This window comes from Ictidomys tridecemlineatus, chromosome 3 (genome assembly GCF_052094955.1).
Source record: "Ictidomys tridecemlineatus isolate mIctTri1 chromosome 3, mIctTri1.hap1, whole genome shotgun sequence".
Lineage (NCBI taxonomy): Eukaryota > Metazoa > Chordata > Mammalia > Rodentia > Sciuridae > Ictidomys > Ictidomys tridecemlineatus.
In genome coordinates, this window is record NC_135479.1 from 78,999,749 (window position 1) to 79,020,191 (window position 20,443).

General features: G+C 34.0%; 1 protein-coding gene across 22 annotated transcripts in view; it reads right to left on the minus strand.

Annotated features, from left to right (window-relative positions):
- The window catches only part of Mrpl3 (mitochondrial ribosomal protein L3), a 66,575-nt gene that overhangs the window by 24,619 nt on the left and 21,513 nt on the right, over window positions 1–20,443 (minus strand). For 21 of the 22 annotated variants that reach the window (XR_013436510.1, XR_013436509.1, XR_013436511.1 and 18 more), the window contains exons 7-9: window positions 14,598–14,706; window positions 6,955–7,032; window positions 4,054–4,131 (exon numbers count right to left, since the gene is read on the minus strand). Coding sequence is in view for 9 of the 22 variants with exons in the window: in XM_078043304.1 (XP_077899430.1) it covers window positions 4,054–4,131; window positions 6,955–7,032; window positions 14,598–14,706 (265 nt within the window). In the remaining 13 variants the exon portion in view is untranslated. Of the gene's footprint in view, window positions 1–1,645; window positions 2,209–4,053; window positions 4,132–6,954; window positions 7,033–14,597; window positions 14,707–20,443 lie in introns of those variants that run through there. The other variant, XM_005327008.5, reaches the window with a different exon arrangement.

Consider the following 20,443-nt stretch of genomic DNA (forward strand, 5'->3'; position numbering starts at 1 on the left):
CCAAAGGATACTTTGAGTCCTCCCATTTCAGGGAATCCTAGGCAATTGATGGAGGCAGAATCTGAATGGCAGTCATCATCTGTCTGGTAAGGCATGCTTTCAGACTATTGTCACATACAGCAGTAAAATTGGAATGGCTTGTTGTGACTAACTGGACAGTGTCAGTTGTAAAGTTCTTCTTCCTATATAGAAAACAGGAAGCCATGAAATGGCACTATTCCTGCCCAAGGCAGCCTTACAGCATGGTGACCTACTACTTTGTCTGCCTGTCTTCAAATGTTTCTGGGTTCAGCAGTTCAGCAAAACAGTATTAGCAACACATCCTACCTCATCACTAAACTGCTCCACTCTAAATCTATTTATAAAAGCACGTTAAGTAGTACAAGTCCATTGTTCTAGCCACAGTTCCTCAAAAGTGGGGAGAACTTCCATGGCGGTGGAATTCAGGCAAAACAGCAGTGAACATTTTTGGAGTAATGCATATTCTACCAAGAGAATCAGCCATGAACAAGCAAACAAGGTGGGAGGACATCACACTGCAGATTAGGAGACAATTTTACAAGACTCAATGCCACAAGAAGCTGACTTTGTGTTTCTACTCTAAGTAATGCAAACATTTAAAGGCAACCACAGTATACTTGTCCCAGGTCCCCCAAACAGGTGCAGGTCAGTAATCCGAATGCTGTTCTTTCCTCCCACATTGGGTTTTCACTGTGACACAGTGACTTAGGATGAAGGTCCAGCTTTGCCAGAAACAGGAAGGGCACTCATTTTTTTTTTTTTTTTTTTTTTTTTTGAGAGAGAGAGAGAGAGAGAGAGAGAGAGAGAGAGAGAGAGAGAGATTGCTTGTGTGTATGACTGTGTTCTAACTCTTCTTACACTAAAAAACAGAAAAACAGACCATAGTTCAGATTTCATTCAAATTTACTTGTGGAAAGAAGCCATGGAAGTCATCCTTAGATTCTAGTCTTTGTCTGAACTTAAGCATTGAAGGTTTGAAAAAGCACTACTATTGATTCTGAAATACTTATTATTCTTGTAAATATACCCTTACGTTTGTCATGTGTAAGAAATGCTTTCACTGAGTTTAGTGTGACAACTGACATCATCGGATTCACCACTACCTGTGCCTTTGTGGAGACAGGACAAGTCAATATTAGCATTTATTTAGGTTTCCACTACCCCAGCAGGTAGTGGGAGCAGGAAGCAACCTAGAAAGGAAGAAGATGAGCAATACTTGGTGCAACTTTAAAGCAGATGTCTGATCAGTTGGTTTGCCTGAAGTATAAAATTATATAAGGTTCGGTATTTTCCCTATTATTTTCAGTTAACATGAAGTATGTGGGAACAATTGTCTAATTGAATGAAGTTCAGTTACAAAAAGGTTCTCCACTTCAAGGCAAAAATCTGAGGTAGTAAATCTGGTTCAAGCTCAAATCAAAACCCGAGAGGGCTCTACCACTGAGAAATGAATTGTCTCTACATTCAAAATTGCTCAACAGCATTGGCGGGGCTCCAGAGATAAGCAGGCAGTGCTTGGACTCTGTATTCCCTATCCACAGTTCTGATTGGTAACAGAAGTGTTTAATTTAAGTAAAAATCTATCTCCCTTTAAGGATCTAAAATGTAGAAGAAAAGCAAAAAATAAATTTTAGGATAATGTTTATTTATCCAAATAGGTCACAACATAGTCCCCATATGGCTTTCTGTTTCACAATCAACCTTTACAAACAATGATGAATCTTTAATGAAAGTTAAATTTATAAACACTGTAAGACAGTTCAGGAAATATGTAGTTAAAAAAAATGAAGTCCACAAATTACAAATATTTTGCTAATATACAAACTGTCAATTTGGCAAATGCAAGCTACTTAACTGGTTTATTTAATGTGGGAATTTTTCTAAAAAAATTCAGTTGGGGTAAGTGATATATTTATGCCCTTTGACAAAGATGACAGGTATAGTATTGTTGTGACTAAAAAAGAAGTATATAATATTACTGCTTTGGCTCATTAAATTTCACAGAATATATAAGATTCTGCCATGTCCAATGAGTTAGGCAAATGTAATAGAAGGTGCAGTGGGCTGAAACACATTTTCATCATACAAATCTTCTGGTAGTTCTTCTTCATCTCCATCAGGAAAATAAGTAGGGAATGGTAAATTTTTACTGAAATCCTTATATGCAGGCAGATGAGAATCTCTGATCTGGGGGGAGAAGGCAAAAATTTATTAATAAGTGCTACCAATTAAGCTACTTAAAGGTAGGGTAATGGTGCTGGGGATTAGTTGCCTAGCATGTGCAAGACCTACATTCAGGTAGGGAGAAGGTAGTCTATTTTACCTATTATTGGGGGAGGATGGAGGAGGTAGTATATTTACCTATTATTTATAACCAAAGATTATGTTTTCCTACATTATTTTTGGATACAAATGACAACTATTACATATGCACAGTGAAAAGAACGCAATCAATGCATTCTTTTTAATTCCAATAAATCTAGTTAATCCAATGACAGAGAACAATCTCACTCTAGTTAATCAGCTACCTCATAAGAATAAAATCACCTACTATCAATTTATATTTTATCATAACATAAATTAACTGTCCAATAATTAAATCATATTTTAAGATTACTACTCAAATATAAACTACATCCGGATTCACTTTTCAAATATAAAGAGCTGATATAAACTATAAACCTGATACCTAATAATTACCCATTTTATTATTTACTTACATTGTCTATTTTTATAAATTTATTTACTACATTTTATAGAATATTTTTTTGAGCTGAGATTTTAAAACATAAAATTTACTAGCATTTTTGTTAATCTAAGAATACATAACTAAAAATATCACCTTTTATTTAGAAAATTAGCTTATATTTAGTAAATGGCATTCTTAACGAGAAGTTAAAGAGAATAATATTTAGCAAAAACAATAAGGAACTGATATCTTTTTTTTTTAAAGAGAGAGTGAGAGAGGAGAGAGAGAGAGAGAAGAGAGAGAGAGATAGAGAGAGAGAATTTTTAATATTTATTTTTTAGTTCTCGGCGGACACAACATCTTTGTTGGTATGTGAACCCGGGCCGCATGCATGCCAGGCGAGCGCGCTACCGCTTGAGCCACATCCCCAGCCCTGGAACTGATATCTCTATGATAGATTTTAACTCTGTATGTTCTAAAAAACTCTAATTATGTCTATGATTTCATAATTTAGTACTGATATTGACATGATCTAGAATGTTTGGTTTTAGTTTTAGAAAAATTATTGGGTTCTTCAAAGCTTCTGACTCATTCCATAGTCTTTATTGAGAAAGAAATTTAAAAAACATGTAATTATATACACAGAATAAAATAAGGCATATTCATTTTGGCAATTAAGAAATGAATAATTTAGTTGAAGTAACTACACAGCTGCTCTGAATAAATATAAAAAAATTTGGTTTATTTTAATCTCTCTCATTAAAATTATTTCAAGAAATGATCAGTAAAGTTGGCAATAGTGGTAGTTTGAGTTCTTCTTTACCTATTTGTATCCCTTTAATTTCTTTCTTTTGTCTAATTGCTCTGGCTAGAGTTTCCAGGATGATGTTGAATAGAAGCGGTGAAAGAGGACATCCTTGTCTTATTCCAGTCTTTAGAGAAAATGCTTTCAATTTTTCTCCATTTAGAATGATGCTGGCCTTGGGGTTAGCATATATAGCTTTTAAAATGTTGAGGTATGTTCCTACTATTCCTAGTTTTGAACCAACCCTGCATCCCTGGTATGAACCCCACTTAATTGTGGTGCACTATCTTTTTAATATGTTTAATACCTAATATTTTCTTTATAGTCCTAAAGATCCTTTTACGTACTGGCTCTACTCTTTCACAGGTTCTTGTTTTTATAGGCGTAGGACTTAAGATTACTCTGTAATGCTCCCCGCCGCCCCCAGGTGCTTTTAAGAAGCAAAATAAAACATTTGGAAAAACACCCATCTACTTGGGTCAAAGGAGAATTTATGGCACATCTATGAACAAGACAAAATAAAGACAGTTATACATACCTTTACTAAACAATTTGTATGTCCAGGTACAGAGCCATTTACATAGATTATATTGTGCTTTGTGTTTATTCTCCACACCTAAAACATAAAATGAAACCAACCTTTAAGAGTTAAAATTTGAGAATATGCTTATATTAAAATAAGGAGTATGTTATAAAAGGTGAGAAGGTAACCTATGAAATTATTAGCACTTCAAATGTTGAAAAAGAAATGAAAAACTTCAAATTCTATTTGATGATTTATAATATAACACCATAACAGATATGTCTTACAGAAGAAATAGAAAATTCTCATTTAAAATAGAAATGTGGCTGGATGTGGTGATGCATGCCTATAATCCCATGAACTCAGAAGGTTGAAGCAGGAGGATCACAAGTTCAAAGCCAGCCTCAGCAATTTAGAAAGGTCCCAAGCAACTTAGTGAGACCCTGTTTCAAAATAAAAAACAAAAAGCTGGGTATGTAGTGTAGTGGTAATGCACCCTTGGTTAAATCTTCAGTACCAAACCAAACCAAACACAAGAAATCCGAATGATGAAGACTACTCAAATATCTCAATGCACTCTGTTGGAACCATTAAGAACAGTCAAATGAAAATTCAATGTTTCTTCTTAGTTAATACTGGCTTGTTGCAACCAGAAACTAGGAGTTCACAATTCACTAGATCTAATTTCTAATATAAGTGGGATGATCAGCAGCCTTCAAAAAGATACTCATAATGACTATGGCATTCACTGGTAAATGGATGGGTCTGAAGACTTTTGTGGTAAGCCAGTCCCCAAAAGTCAAAAGTTGAATGTTTTCTCTGATATCTAAAAGCTAATCCAAAATAAGGGGGGATTAAAAAAAAAAATAAAAGTAAGATCAGTGGAGTAGACAGAGGGGAATAAAAAGGAAAGGAGGAATAGGATAGGAAAAGACAGTGGAATGATTCTGACCTAACTTTCCTATGTACACGTATGAATATACCACAGTGAATTTCACCATCTTGTACATCCACAAAACACTAATGAAACAAAACAAAACAAAACAAAAACTCAACTGTAATTCAATAGTAGAGAGATCGGAGAGGGAAGGGAACAGGAGGCGAGAAGAAGGCAGGCAAAGGGAAAATACTGGGGACTGAATTAGAACAAATTATACTCCATGCTTTTATAATTAAGTCATAGTATATTCTTTTGTCACATATAACTAAAAAGAACCCAAAACAAAACAAAAAACCAAAACAATCTTCACACAGAGAAAACAAATTACACAAATGGAAAAGAATGGTCAAGAAATGATACTGAGAAAATAAAATATTTTGAGAAGAAATAAGAATTTTACCCATAGCTGATACTTAATAATAGCTCAGTATATTTTTTAAATACTATAGAAAATGAAATCTCACACACAAACACACACACACAGAGTGACAAATTGATGGGCTTTGGTAAGTTAAAAAAGGGTAAAAAAGTCGTAGATTTATCTGATAGTTAATTTTAGGTGTCAATGTGGACTACTATGAGAACTAGAAAAGCATCACTTTTGGGTGTATCTGTGAGGACATTTCCTGAGATTAGTGTGAAAGTGCATGGACTGAGTTTGGAAGATTCCTTGCCCAATGTAGGTGAGCACTGTCCAAATGGCTGCATGCCTACCCTACTCCCCTTCAAAACAAAAAAAGTCAAAGAAAAATATTTCTTCTCTCCTGCAGCCAGGACATTGCCTTATATATTAATTAGAATTCTAGGCTCTCTGGACCTTGGACTCTAGTACTTATATCAAGAGCACCACCATCCCTTCACATCTCCCTGCCCAATTCTCAGGTTTTCTGTCTCGAATGAGAATTCCATCACTGGGTTCCCTGGTTTGGAGGCTTTTGGACTAAGCCAGGATACAGGGATCCCAGGAGTTCCACCTTGCAGCTAACCTGCTGTAGGACTTTTCAGACTCAATGATCATGTGAGCCAATTCCCCTCAAATATCCTTTTATGAATGTATCACATCATTTATCTAACTATCAGTCTATCTAACCATTCATTCATCCATCTCTCTCAGGAGAACCCTAGTACAATTTAGTTATATAAAATTTGAAAACAAATCACATATAAGATGTATGTAGAACAGAGACTGGAAGAACATGTATTGGTTAGTAATTATCTTTGGGTGCTGTTTCTATGGGTGTTTATTTTCTCTGTACTTTCCATGTTTTGAAATATATATGCATACATATATAAACAGTAGTTGTTTTAATATAAAAAATGAAACGACACAGCACTCATTATAGTACAACTCATTTTCACTTAGCAATTACACACATTTTTCAAGTTAGTTGAGAACATAACTTCCCCTCTTTAAAATACACACATACACATAAGTACATATAAATGTATCTTTTTACAATCCTTTTGCAGTGTTATTTTTTCTTCATTCAATTTTGATTTGTCTCCTCTCTCCTTACTCAAAACCATCTGCCCACCCACACTTCTGACATATAACCTCAGACAATCTGGAATACAACCTCTCCACTTTTCTCTGTGACTATATAACAGCACAGTAATATGTACATATCGGAAGCTTCTGCTCATTTCTTTATAAAAATAGAGTATTAAACCTAATGTTCTGATTCTTACCTTTTTTTCATATAATATCTTGTGAAACCTTCCAGGTCAAATAGCAGATCACTGATTTTTTTCCTTCTTAATGACTGTATAGTCTATGGCTTGGATGTTAAAATAAATAAATACTACCAGTATTACTACCATGACTACCCACAATACAACTCAACTCATGCATCTTCTACCTCTTAATTATCATAAAGCCTATTAGAACAGCAGTACATAAATACACATTAAATACATACTTTGATGCCTTTGCATTTACCTAATTTATTTTTAAAAGAACCATTTTACAAACTTACTTTCAGTCCAAATGATGTCCTATCTATGTTTCCCATTTGTCCAGGCATTTTAGTTCCAGGCCAGACTCTGGCAACATCCTAAATGAGAGAACCAAAGTTTTCAAAACTCTTGACTTCAAACAGTATTGGTCAAATCGTAACATCAACTAAGACTAGGAATTTTAAGTTTGTTTTTCTTTTCCCTATTCTGCTAAGCCTAATAAAGAATTGATATTGAAATGAACTTACTACTAGAGGATTTCCATTCCAAATTTGATTAGACTAACAAAATAAATAGGGACTTAGAAACAGAATTAGGATACAAACTCAGTAATGAGAATAGTAACTGACCTAATAGTGGTTAAGAGGTAAAGGTAAAGGTGAAGGAAGGAAGGAAAGAAAGAAGGAAGGAAGAAAGAAAGAAAGAATACACACATATCAAATCACCACCTGAAGAAAGTCTGCCTAGCCTGTTTTCAGGTAATCTTCTGTATTAACTGACTTAATCCACGCTACTGCTGCTGGAACGGTGCTACTCTTCCTTGCTTTTGATGTCACTTTCCTTACCCAAATGCTTCAAGGTCAGAATTAGTTACTGGAATAGCTTGTCTTAGTTGTCTTTGATTCAAATAAATCAAACAACTTCACAAAGTCTCTGATAATGGCTAATAATTATACATCTAAGGAAACAAATCTGAATTACAGCTAAAATGGAAGGTTTCTCATGACATGAATTCTTAGACTAAACACTCTTCTATCAGCTACTCACAGGAACAGGTGAAACTCCCAGTAGAAGTGACTCATCATAGTTTCAGAGTTGGTTACTATGTAACCAATATAACTCCAAAGACAATTCTGAGTATAATAGACCAAGTATTCTACATATATATGGTTTGATAAGCACTGTATTTAACATTACTAAAAAAGGACTAATTCAGCCTCCTTAGTTAAATTTATACTCTCATTTAAAGTATAACCTCATTCTTAGGATTACAAAGTCATTTATTAGCTAATCCTTAAGGAAAGTATATAAACAGTACAAGTATTTCAAGATAAATATCTCATTCCAGTCATAAGAGTAGGTTCCTCTATATGCCTAATTTTTTAAAGAGCTTTGTTAAGATATAATTCACATACCACACATTTCACTCCTTTAAATTACAATTTGATGTTTTTAGAGAGTTGTATATTACCACAATCAATTTTAGAATATTTTCATCAAGCCAAAACAAAAACCCATACTCATTTGTGGCCATTCCCAGCAATCCCCACAGCTTTTTGCAATCACTGACCTAATTTTGTTTTCATAGATTTGCCAAGGTCGGATAGTTCATATAAGTGGAATCATAAATGATGTATTCTTTTTCAACTTGACATAATGTTTTCAAGGTTCATTCATGCTGCACTATGTATTAATGCTTCACTTCATTCCACTGATAAATAATATTCTATTGTAGAGATAAATATCTAAACTGTTTTGACTGGGGGTATTATTATGAATATTAATATTCTAAATATTCATATATGAATTTAGTGTATATGTTTTGAGTACAAACTTAGGAGTAGAATTTCTGGGTCATCACAAAGCCAGCATTCCAATGAATACTCAAAGATATGCTACAGACAGAGGAACACAAAAATGAACTCCAAAGCTCCCAAAGAGATGAAGATCACTAGAAGAACAACTATCAAAATGAATCAAATTAATTAATTAGCAAACAAACCAAAATGTCAAGAAACAATACACATGTATCCATAACAACTGTGAATGTAAATGGTCTCAATTTCCCCCATTAAACGACAGAGCCTGTGCAGTGGTGCATGCCTGGAATCCTAGCGGTTTGGGAGGCAGAGAAAGGAGGATTGTGGATTCAAAGCCAGCCTCAGTCACACTAAGCAACTAATCAACTCAGTGTAAATCTGCTTCTAAATAAAATACAAAATAGGGCTGGGGATGTGGCTCAGTGGTCGAATCTATCTATCTATCTATCTATCTATCTATCTATCTATCTATCTATCTATCTATCTATCTATCTATATAAAGACATAAATTAGCAAAATGTATTAAAAAGCAAGATCTAATTATGTGCTCTTTGCAAGAGGCTCAACTTATAGGCAAAAACACCCACAAGGTAAAAGTAAAAGGATACAAAAAATATTCCATGCAAATGGAGTATGAAAACAAGCAGGTATAACTATTCTTGTACCTGGCAAATTTTACAATAAAAAACAATTAATCAAAAGTGTTGATTATGTCTATAATCCCAGTGACTTGGAAAGCTATGGCAGGAGGATCTTATGTTTGAACTTAGCCTCAGCAACTTAGCAAGACCCTGTCTCAAAATTAAAAACTAAAAAGGATGTGGCTTAATGGTTAAATGCCCGTTTTTTTCCCCTCTAAATATTTTTAGTTGTAGATGAATACAATATCTTTATTTTTACTTATGTGGTGCTGAGACTCAAACCCAGTGTCTCACACATGCTAGGCAAGTGCTCTACCATGGAGCCACAACCCCCCACCTCCACCCCCCCAAAATTAATCAGAAGAGACAAAGGAATGATCCAACAAGAAGATATAATGATAGTAAATATATATGCCTGAAATATCAGTGTACCTAATATATAAAATAAAGTACTTCTTGATGTTAAATCCCGGATAGATCCCAATACAATGATTTCAGGGTGATTTCAACACATCCTTATCATCAATAGAGAGATCATCCAAACATAAAATCAATGGAACTAACAGACATCTATAGAACATTTTGCCCTAAAACAACAGAATTTACTTTCTTCTCAGTATCTCATGGAATAGATACACGTTTTCTTCTGCTAGAAAAATCAACACTCCAGGTACTGACTTCTTTAAAAGCCCTAGAGCTCAAGAAATGAAACCAAGGATAAATAAATGAATGCCATCAAATCAAAATCTTCTGCGCAGCAAAGGAAACAAGAACATGAAGAGAGTCTACAGAATGGAAGAAAATCTTTGCCAGCTATTTCTCTGACAGTGGATTAACATTTAACATATAAAGAACTAAAAAAAACTTAACACCCAAAACCTAAAAACCCAGTCAATAAGTGGGCAAAAGAACAGATCTTTTTTTTTAAAGAAACACAAATGGCCAAGAAATTATATATATATATATATAAAGTTTGATATCTCTAGCAGTCCAGTAAATGCAAATCAATACAACTCTAATATTTCATCTCATTCCAGTCAATGATAGAATATAAATAATAATAAATCCTGGTAAGAATGCTGGGGAAAAGGTAGATTCACACATTGCTAGTGGGATTGCAAATTAGTTCAACTACTCTGGAAAACAATGTAGAGATCTCTCAAAAAACAAGAAATGGAATACCATATGAATCAGCTATCCCACTCCTTGGTTTTTATCCAAAAGAACTAAAATCAGAATACTATAAGATACAGCAGAACTCTTCACCATAACCAAATTATGGAATCAGCCCAAATCCCCATCATAGGTGAATGGATTAAGAAAATGTGGTATATATGAGTCTTTACTCAGTCATAAAGAACAACAAAATTATGGTATTTGCCATAGATGGAACAAGAACATCATGCTAAATGAAATAAGTCAGACTCACAAAATCAAAGCTCAAATGTTTTCTCTCTTAAGTGGGAGCCAGACAAAATAAGGGAAAAAGGGGAGGGGATTGGATATCATAAAGGGATTTTCAGTGGAGTAGCAGAAGGATATCTACAGGGAGGGAAGAGGGACGGGAAAGGGGAGGAAATGGGAAATGAAATTAACAAAATTATGTTATATACATAAATAAATATACCACAATGAATTCAACCTTTATGTATATATAGAAAGGATCAATCACAAATAAATAAATGAGCCAGGCATGGTGGTGCACACCCATAATACCAGTGACTAGGGAGGCTAAACCAGAAGGATTCCAAGTTCAAGGCCAGCCTCAGCAATTCAGTGAGGCAGTAAACAATTTAGTGAAATCTTGTCTCACAATTAAAAAAAAAAAAAAAAAAAGGACTGGGAATGTAGCCAAGTGGTTAAACACCCCTGGGTTCACTTGCTATTACCAATAAATAAACAAACACAAGCAAATGAGTGAAAAGAAAATGAGTAGAGGAAGGGGAACAAGGGAAAGAAAGGGGCAGGGGAAAGGGTGGGGAATCAGGACCAAAATGGAGTAAATTAAACTCCATTCATGTATGATTTTGTCAAAATGAACCCAACCACTGTGAACAACTAATGCTTCAATTAAAAAAAATAATTACTAGATCATACAATAACTCTATGTTTAACGTTTAGTGGTGGTATCATCTTATATTCCTGCATTCAACATATGAGGGTTGCAATTTCTCTACATCCCATGCTAACATTTGTTATTACAGCCATCCTAGGGCATGAAAGTTGTTATCTCATTGTGGTTTTGATTTACATTTTCCTAATGATTAAAGATATTGAGCATCTTTTTACATGCTTACTGGACAATTATGTATCTTCTTTGACAAAATGTCTATTCAGGTCCTTTGCCCATCTTTTAATTGGGTTACCTCTGGACTACTGGTTGTAAGAGTTCCTTATATATTTGGATATAAGTCTTATCAGATACATGATTTACAAATATTTTCTTCCATTCTGTGAGTTGTCTTTTCATATCTTGAAGCATTTGTAGTTTTAAATTTTGGTGATGAAATGTAATATATTTTCTTTTGCTCCTTGTTATTATGGTGTTGTATCTAAGGTTTTTGCCTCTTAGGGCATGAATATTTACTCTTGTTTTTTCAAAAATGTTTTATAGTTTTAGCTCTTAAATTTGTCTTTGATCTACCTAATTTTTATAATGTATAATTTCATGATTTAAATTTAAAAAGAGCAGCAACATAAATTCTTATACTCTTTAAGAGTTCTTATACTCTTTACCCTAATTTACCTTTTGTTTATGCTGTCCCACTTGCTTTACACTATCTACTCTCTCTATATCTTTCCCTAGGTCATTTGAAATTAGGTGGCAAACATTATGCTTATTTATTTATAAGTATTTCCCAAGAAAAAGGATATTCTCTTATGTAACCACAGTACAATTATAAAACTCAGAAAATTAAACACTATTATCATATCTATTATAATTTTGCCGTCTGTTCCAATAATATTCTTTTTCTCTCTTTGTCTTTCAGGTCTCTGAGACAGTGTTTCAATATGTTGCCTAGATTTGGCTTTGAACTCATTAATTCTTGTGGCCTCAGCCTTCTGAGAGCTGGAATTATAGGCATGTTCCGCTGTGCCTGGCTCAATAATATTGTTTAAAAGCTATTGTTTTCCGAGTTCAAGATCCACTTTGCAGTTACAAATTGCACTTAGTTGTTCTGTCTCTAGCCTCCTTATATCTGGAACAGCTCCTCAGTCTTTCCTTGTCTTTCATGACCTTGAACATTGTTGAAGGCTACAAACCAATTATATTTTGTAGAGTATTGCTCACTTTGCGTTTGTCTGATGTTTTCCAATGATCAGATTCAGGCAGATGTATTTTGGTAGGAATCAAATGATGGTGTGTTCATTTCTGGGAACCTTATCAGGAGGTACATTATGCTGGTTTATCTAACTACTGGTGATGTATAACTGATTACCTAGATAAAAATGTGTTATGTAGGTTAATCCCTTCCAAGGTTATTAGTTTTCAGACTATGTATATATCTAGTACCCATCAATTTGTTTACCATTTGTTTTAGCATCTATAAATATTGAGCTGAATCATTTATTTCTATAATGACTGCCAAACAGTGACACTCTAAATCTATCATTCCTTCTATGTTAAATGGCATTATACTGTAAGGAAGAGCATTCCCCCTTTATCCTATCATTTATTCACCTATTCATTCAGTTGATTATTATAGTGTGGACTCATGAACTCTAATTTTATTTGATGAATTCTTTTACTATGATTTTTAAATTTTAAGCCCAATCTGTTTCAGCCTGTTTAGGCTTGCTTCTATGTTCTTTCTGTGTGTCTGTCATTGTTTAAGCACTTCCTCATTTTCTTGGATAAGATGTGTTGAGTTTGTTTTGTGTCTTCCAGTCCCATGTATTATTAAATAAGCCGATTATTCAAGGAATTCTTTTCAGTGGGGAATAGTCTTTAGAAATCCAGATCTGAGCCCTAGGTATGCTCATTGTAATGGAATATTTTTGCTTTCAGGTCTTTCTAGCAGTCAGAGCTAAGATATAAATAACATACTCACACTTACATCTATTTCTTTTTATTTACACAGAGTGAATAAATTACATAAAGATACCAATAATTAAAATTCAACACTACAGAGTTCATTCTAACTTCCCCCATTTCATGGCTTAATGACCTCCCTTAATATACTGTTAAAAACCTGGCTCCCATATATCAATATATTTACTTAACTTCTCAATCATCCAATTCACAGAAAATTACTTCAGACCTGCTGATACCATAGCAAAAACCAAGCCTAACTAGAATTTAATATTTGTACAGAGTACAATTTAAAATTATATACTACAGGTATATACTAAACTACTGTGTTTAAAAGTTACTTGAGTTATTAGGGTTTTTTCCCCTCCCTCTTCAGTGTAGTTATTATTCATCTGAAACACTTAAGTTCATTTTCTAATTATATTCCATTTTCTATTTCCCCTCTTATCATTGTTTTTATTTTGAAAATGTAAAACAACAATATGTTTTCAGAAGTAAAAAGTATAACTGAAAAGTCTACCCAATAAAGTGTCATTTCTGCACTCTTAGGCCCTTCCACACTATTTCTATCCATCCCTTATAGGTAAGCAATACCTTAGTTTCCAGTTTATCTTCCTGGCCCTTCTTTTTGCAAAAATATAAACCCTAGAAGTAGAATTGCTTTGACAAGCATAAATGCCTATGTTGTTTTATTAAATATTGTCACATTTTCCTTCCTAAGGGCTGTACTATTGTGTATTCCCATCAGGGATGTATGAGAGTGTCTGTTTTCTTACATTTTTGCTAACATATTTTAACACCCTTCATTAGACAATATGACAAAAATTAAGCAGCTTGATAATACAATCTGCTAGGTGAGAACATAGTATCTCAGAGTAGCTTTAATCTGTATTCCTCTTATTTTGAAAGAAATAGAATACATTACCAACATTTAGTGGCTGACCTTGCATTACCCTAGGGCTCCAAAAAACAAAATCTCTTTAGGCACTTTACGTTACACCACTTAGAGAGTAAGATTAAATTAGCAACATAAAGGGTGTTTTCTCCATATCATATCTCTTATTACTTATTTCTTATTACTTCTTTTCTCTTTACCATGGTATTTTCCTTGACAATCTTTCCCAACTGTTTTCTTTAAGGGAAAATGAATGTGTGGAGGAAGCAGTGAGGCCAGCTAGAAAGATATCTTATTTTTGTAGATGGCTTCAATGTCTCATACAAAACACAGAGAAGGGAATGAGAAAGTAGGGAGGAAGGTACTAGGAATATGTAGAACAAAACTATAGCTCTGGAAAATGACTGAGTCTACGATCCACAAAAAGGAGACCCACAAAAAGGTAACTCCACCTGGAGTCAGGTTAAAATTATGTAACTTGATCTAAAGCAAAGATTGAGCACGACAGGTACAAAAGGCAACAGCATTAAAAAGAGCATCACTCTATACTTACACCAGTTGAAATAGCTCCAGGTCGCCTATGGGTTTTCGTTTGACCATGAGTGGCAGGCTGGCCTTTAAATCCCCATCTTTTCATGACACCTTGAAAACCTTTACCAATACTGAACAAAACAAACGTTAGAATTTACATAAGAATAGAGTGTAAAAATTCCCAATTGTATACTTTCTTTGTAGTACCTTAAAGTTTGAACAAAGCTTCTTATCTAAATAACTAGAAAAGGCTATTCAAGCAAAATTGCAAATGAACATTCTCTGTCAAAGAGTTTTACCTCCTCCTGGAGTCTAATTCTATTCAAAATGATTAATTCAAGATTATGAGATAGCAAAATAAGCACATCAACTTTTATCTGAACAAAGTTTTTTACTACCATAATCTTGTGAAGATGATACAGTAAAAGTGATAAAGTTCTAGAAGTTTCAAAGTACTATATTACACACATGGTAAGCAGCCATTAAGATGAACCCTAAAGATTGCCCATCTCCTGGTACTCATGCCCTCACTTAATTCTCTTCCCATGAGTCTGGGTGGGTCTAGGGACTCATTTCTAATGAACAAAATATGGCTACAGCAATGAGAAGTCACTTTTGAGATTTGGTTACAAACAGACTATTGCTTTCATCTTGGTATTCTCTTGCTTGCTAAGATGAAGGAACCCAACTGCTATCATATGAGACATGGGACTAGCATATAACTGAGGACCAGTCAATAACTGAGGTCCCAAGACTTGCCAACTACCATGTTAGTAAACTTAGAGGCAGATTCTCCCTGAGTCAAACCCTGAGATGACGGCTGCCCTGGCTAACTCCTTGATTGCAGCTTTGTGAAAGACCATGAACCAGACACCAAGGTAAGCTGTACCAGGCTTTCTGATCACAGAAACTATGAGGTAATGTTTATTATTTTAAGCTATTATGTTTTATAAAGGTTACATATTAGATAGCAATATATAATTATTATAATAAAGCACTAAATAAAACAATCAAAATGCTCTAAATGCTAAGGTTCTTGCTCTCAAGGTTAAACGAGAAACCAATGGAGAAATTCAGAGAACAAAATTTTTAAAAAAATTTTTTTATAGTTGTAGATGGACATCTGGCTTTTATTTATTTAGGATCGAACCCAGTGCCACACATGTGCTAAGCAAGCACTCTGCCACTGAGCTATAGCCCCAGCACCCAAAATTTCTTTTTAAAATAAAAACTTATTTTTAAATGAAATTATTTTATTTTCAAATTCTGTTGGCTAGAGAAATAGTATAAGATGCAGGTAGAGAGCAGGCAATACTTAGATTCAAGAATTATTAAAGTGTGTCTTTGAATGTCAAATGCATCAATACAAATGATACAATGCAAAAGCCAGGAGGAATTATAAGATTGTACTAGAAATGTTTTTACATACTCCTAAGATGAAGGTTTTTCCCCACCTTTCATTAGATTAATATGTCAATATATTTTTAATGCAGCATTCTTTAATCTCAACGAAGTTAGCTATGATTACAGGCCTATTACAAAAAGGACCAAAAGAAAAAGATTATGAAAACCAATCCATGCTATACATTTGTTAACACAGACTTATCAGAGAGGATGGACTGAAGAAAGCCTATATGAATAAAATAGTCTGCTTTAGATATATCAAGAATTCAACATAAAAACAATTATAAATTATGCGTAGAACCCAACAGATAGACATTATCAAATAACACATCAAAAGTTGGTTGTTTATGAATGTAGCTTACACCACTTTCTTTACATCAATCAACTGAACATACTTTGAAGCTATACACATACTCTTTTTTTACCTCAAAAAAATCAAAATAATGTTTATTCCTCATTTAAAGACCTAAAAATAGATATTCACTAAAAAACTATATAATTTTATAGAGATTAACATGTAAGAAGATAATTTCTGGTAATTAAATACTTTACTGAAATAATGCTTCAGAAATTTAACAAATATTTCTGTTTAATAATGAATTTTAGAACACACATGAAAAATAAAGTACTTGCAATTAAAAACAAAAAACAACAACAAAAACTAAGAGTCAATGGACTCATGCTACCATTTGGCAAATAACACTTAAAAGAAAAAACTGGAGAGAGAGGGACCAGTAATACCACTCTAAAATGAATATTTTTTAAAAATTTCACATTTGAGCCTTGGTCATTTTTGCTAGAAAGTTTTCTAGTTCTGAGTTCTCAAACTGGTTATCTCTTAAAAAGATAATGTGAATGAAATAAAATATATGCCAGGTAAATTACAGAAGAAACTGAGCTCATTTTAAGAGTAAATGATTACAAAATAAAAGTGGTATCCTTAAAGTACTAATTATCTGTCTGCTAATTACAGATTGTTTTTCAATCTAGTTCTAGAATACATCATGTAGTTATACTGTGTATAATGGGAATCTCTTCAGTAGATAACCTTTAAACAAAAGGATAAAACACAAATGACATGACAAATTACTGGTTTAATTCAGTTTAGGGAGAATAGAGTGCACCTGTTGCTCCATGGGTGGTACAGGTATCCATATTTTTACTTCTCTCAATTATCATCCAACAACAAAAATAAAATAGAAGCAAGAAATGAACTAAGCTATACTTAGTACTCCCAGGCACATTTCAAGTATAACATTTTCAGTTCATATAGAATAAACTCTTTTTTTATTATTAGTTGTTCAAAACATTACATAGCTCTTGACATATCATATTTCATACATTTGATTCAAGTGGGTTATGAACTCCCATTTTCCCCCCATATACAGATTGCAGAATCACATCAGTTACACATCCACGTTTTTACATACTGCCATACTAGTGTCTGTTGTATTCTGCTGCCTTTCCTATCCTCTACTATCCCCCCTCCCCTCCCTTCCCTCCCTTCCCTCCCATCTTCTCTCTCTACCCCATCTACTGTACTTCATTTCTCTCCCTTGTTTTTTTTCCCCACTATCCCCTCACTTCCTCTTCAAAAAATTAAACAATAAGAAAACAAATAACCCAATCAACAAATGGGCCAAGGACTTGAACAGACACTTCTCAGAGGAGGACATACAAACAATCAACAAGTACTTGAAAAAATGCTCACCATCTCTAGCAGTCAGAGAAATGCAAATCAAAACCACCTTAAGATACAATCTCACTCCAGTAAGATCGGCAGCCATTATGAAGTCAAACAACAACAAGTGCTGGCGAGGATGTGGGGAAAAGGGTACACTTGTACATTGCTGGTGGGACTGCAAATTGGTGAGGCCAATTTGGAAAGCAGTATGGAGATTCCTGGGAAAGCTGGGAATGGAACCACCATTTGACCCAGCTATCCCCCTTCTCAGACTATTCCCTAAAGACCTTAAAAGAGTGTACTATAGGGATACTGCTACATCAATGTTCATAGCAGCACAATTCACAATAGCTAGACTGTGGAATCAACCCAGATGCCCTTCAATAGATGAATGGATTAAAAAATGTGGCATTTATACACAATGGAGTATTATGCAGCACTAAAAAATGATAAAATCATGGCATTTGCAGGGAAATGGATGGCACTAGAGCAGATTATGCTAAGTGAAGCTAGCCAATCCCTAAAAAACAAATGCCAAATGTTATCTTTGATATAAGGAGAGCAACTAAGAACAGAGCAGGGAGTAAGAGCATGAGAAGAAGATTAACATTAAACAGGGACGAGAGGTGGGAGGGAAAGGGAGAGAGAAGGGAAATTGCATGGAAATGGAAGGAGATCCTCATTGTTATACAAAACTATATATAAGAGGAAATTATATAGATCAAACTCTTCATTTTAATGAAAATTACACATAACACATACTTTATCTTCCTTACTCTTTACCAATTACTCTTTACCAATTTAAATTAATGGTTGCAGAAATAAACTAAATGAATAAAAAACTCAGATTTAAATGAACACAATGTTAGAAATCCCAACTTTGGTGAGACTTAACTGAAGATGGGCAAAATATTTAAAGTGTATTTTAAAATCAATTATACTTGTTAAACTAAAAATTAATTTAAAAAAATCAGAAGTATTTAATTTAGGAGATTTTATTGCCCTTGCTTCTCAGCTCATTTCTCCTTACTACACTTTAAATACATAGAGGGCAAAGACTGGGCATTATTTATTCCTATTTCCAGCCTAGAGAAGTTAACATAAAATTTGTCACTGGTTAGTTCTCTCATGGAAAGAAAGAAGATTAGTTTCCTTTCTTTTGTTCTATAGTCTCCAAATGTTGTATAAAGGGCATGTCTTTTGGTTTAAAAACATGGAATGAAGTAAAAGGCAGAAATGCCTTAAGTGTATGACTGTAAGAATCTTCCAGAAGGGAATGCATAATTTAATGTTTCCCAATGCAGACTATAAATCTCTAGAAATCATACTAAGAAAATTTCATTCCCTTGCCATATTGTGACAAATGCCCACATGCCAACAGCAAACACACAGGTTTTAACACAAACCCAACATGTTGCTTTATTTTGTGGGACAATACCTTTCATTGCATCATGATTTGAGGCCAGCCTGGGCAACTCAGTGAGACCCTATCTCAATAAAAAAAAAAAGTGTTGGGAAGTTTTGCTCAGGGAAGAGCAAGCCTGGGTTCAATCCCCAGTACTGGAAAGAAAAAAAAAAAAAAAAAGTACAGAGAGGTTGTTCAGTGGTAATGTCCTAGGCTCCATCCCAATTATAATACAGCATGAAAAACAACAATAACAACAACAAAAAACAAGTAAACTCAACTATGATCCAATTGAGCCCAACTTACCTTTTAACACTGCTTACCACAAATCCTAGTCATAGTAGACTATTCCATGAATCTCTAAATATGCCATTCTTTCATGCCTTTGTTTATTCAATTACCTCTGTCTGGCCTCACATACACTTCCTACTATGTTGTCTATTATTGCTATGTAAAAACCACAGAAAGTTTAACATCACTTGCAAAAATACTTGCTCTTCATTTAAAAAAATAAAAATCCATAATGCAAGTATATTATTTTTCAATCAGAACCATTTCCAAATGGTTGATTCGTGCTCTAAGAAGTTTAAATGACTTGTACATAATCTCTGAGTATTAAATGGAGAGGATTCCTACCCTCTCTTAAGGATGCCCTTAAATCAGGTTATATTTTTATATTTAACCAATAAAAGCAGAAGTGGGGGTGGGAAAGTGAAGAAACTTCTAGTTAACAATTAGCTTCTCTATGTTATGTCTAAAGATGGGGAAACGGAGGCTCACTCAGTTCACAGACAAAATCAATACTGGGCTCTTTTTATTTATGATGAACCACCAATAATAGATTAATGATGACATTTAACTATGAAAAAGTACTGCTAAATATAAAAGCAAAATGTCTAAACCAGTATCAAGAGAATTTCTTATAGAATATGACTTAATTACTTTGTTATGTTTTAAATTCAAACTGTTCAAATGCTTTTGGTTTCAAAATAACAAAAGCCAATAAACAAAACAGGACAGTTTTTGCCAAAATAAATTACATGTACGTAAAAGTAGCTAATTCCCTTATCTTTCTCAGGATTAGCTTCTAGCTCCTGAACATTTTATCTTTTGTTTTTTCTTTTTTGGGGGGCGGGGTGGGGGAGGAGTACTGGGGATTGAACCTAGGAGCACTTTACCAGTGAACTATATCCCCAGTTTTCTTTTTAAAATTTTTTTGCCTTTTTTTTTTTTGAGAGAGAGAGAGAGAGAGAATTTTAATATTTATTTTTTAGTTTTCGGCAGACACAACATCTTTGTTTGTATGTGGTGCCGAGGATCGAACCCGGCCGCACGCATGCCAGGTGAGTGCGATACCGCTTGAGCCACATCCCCA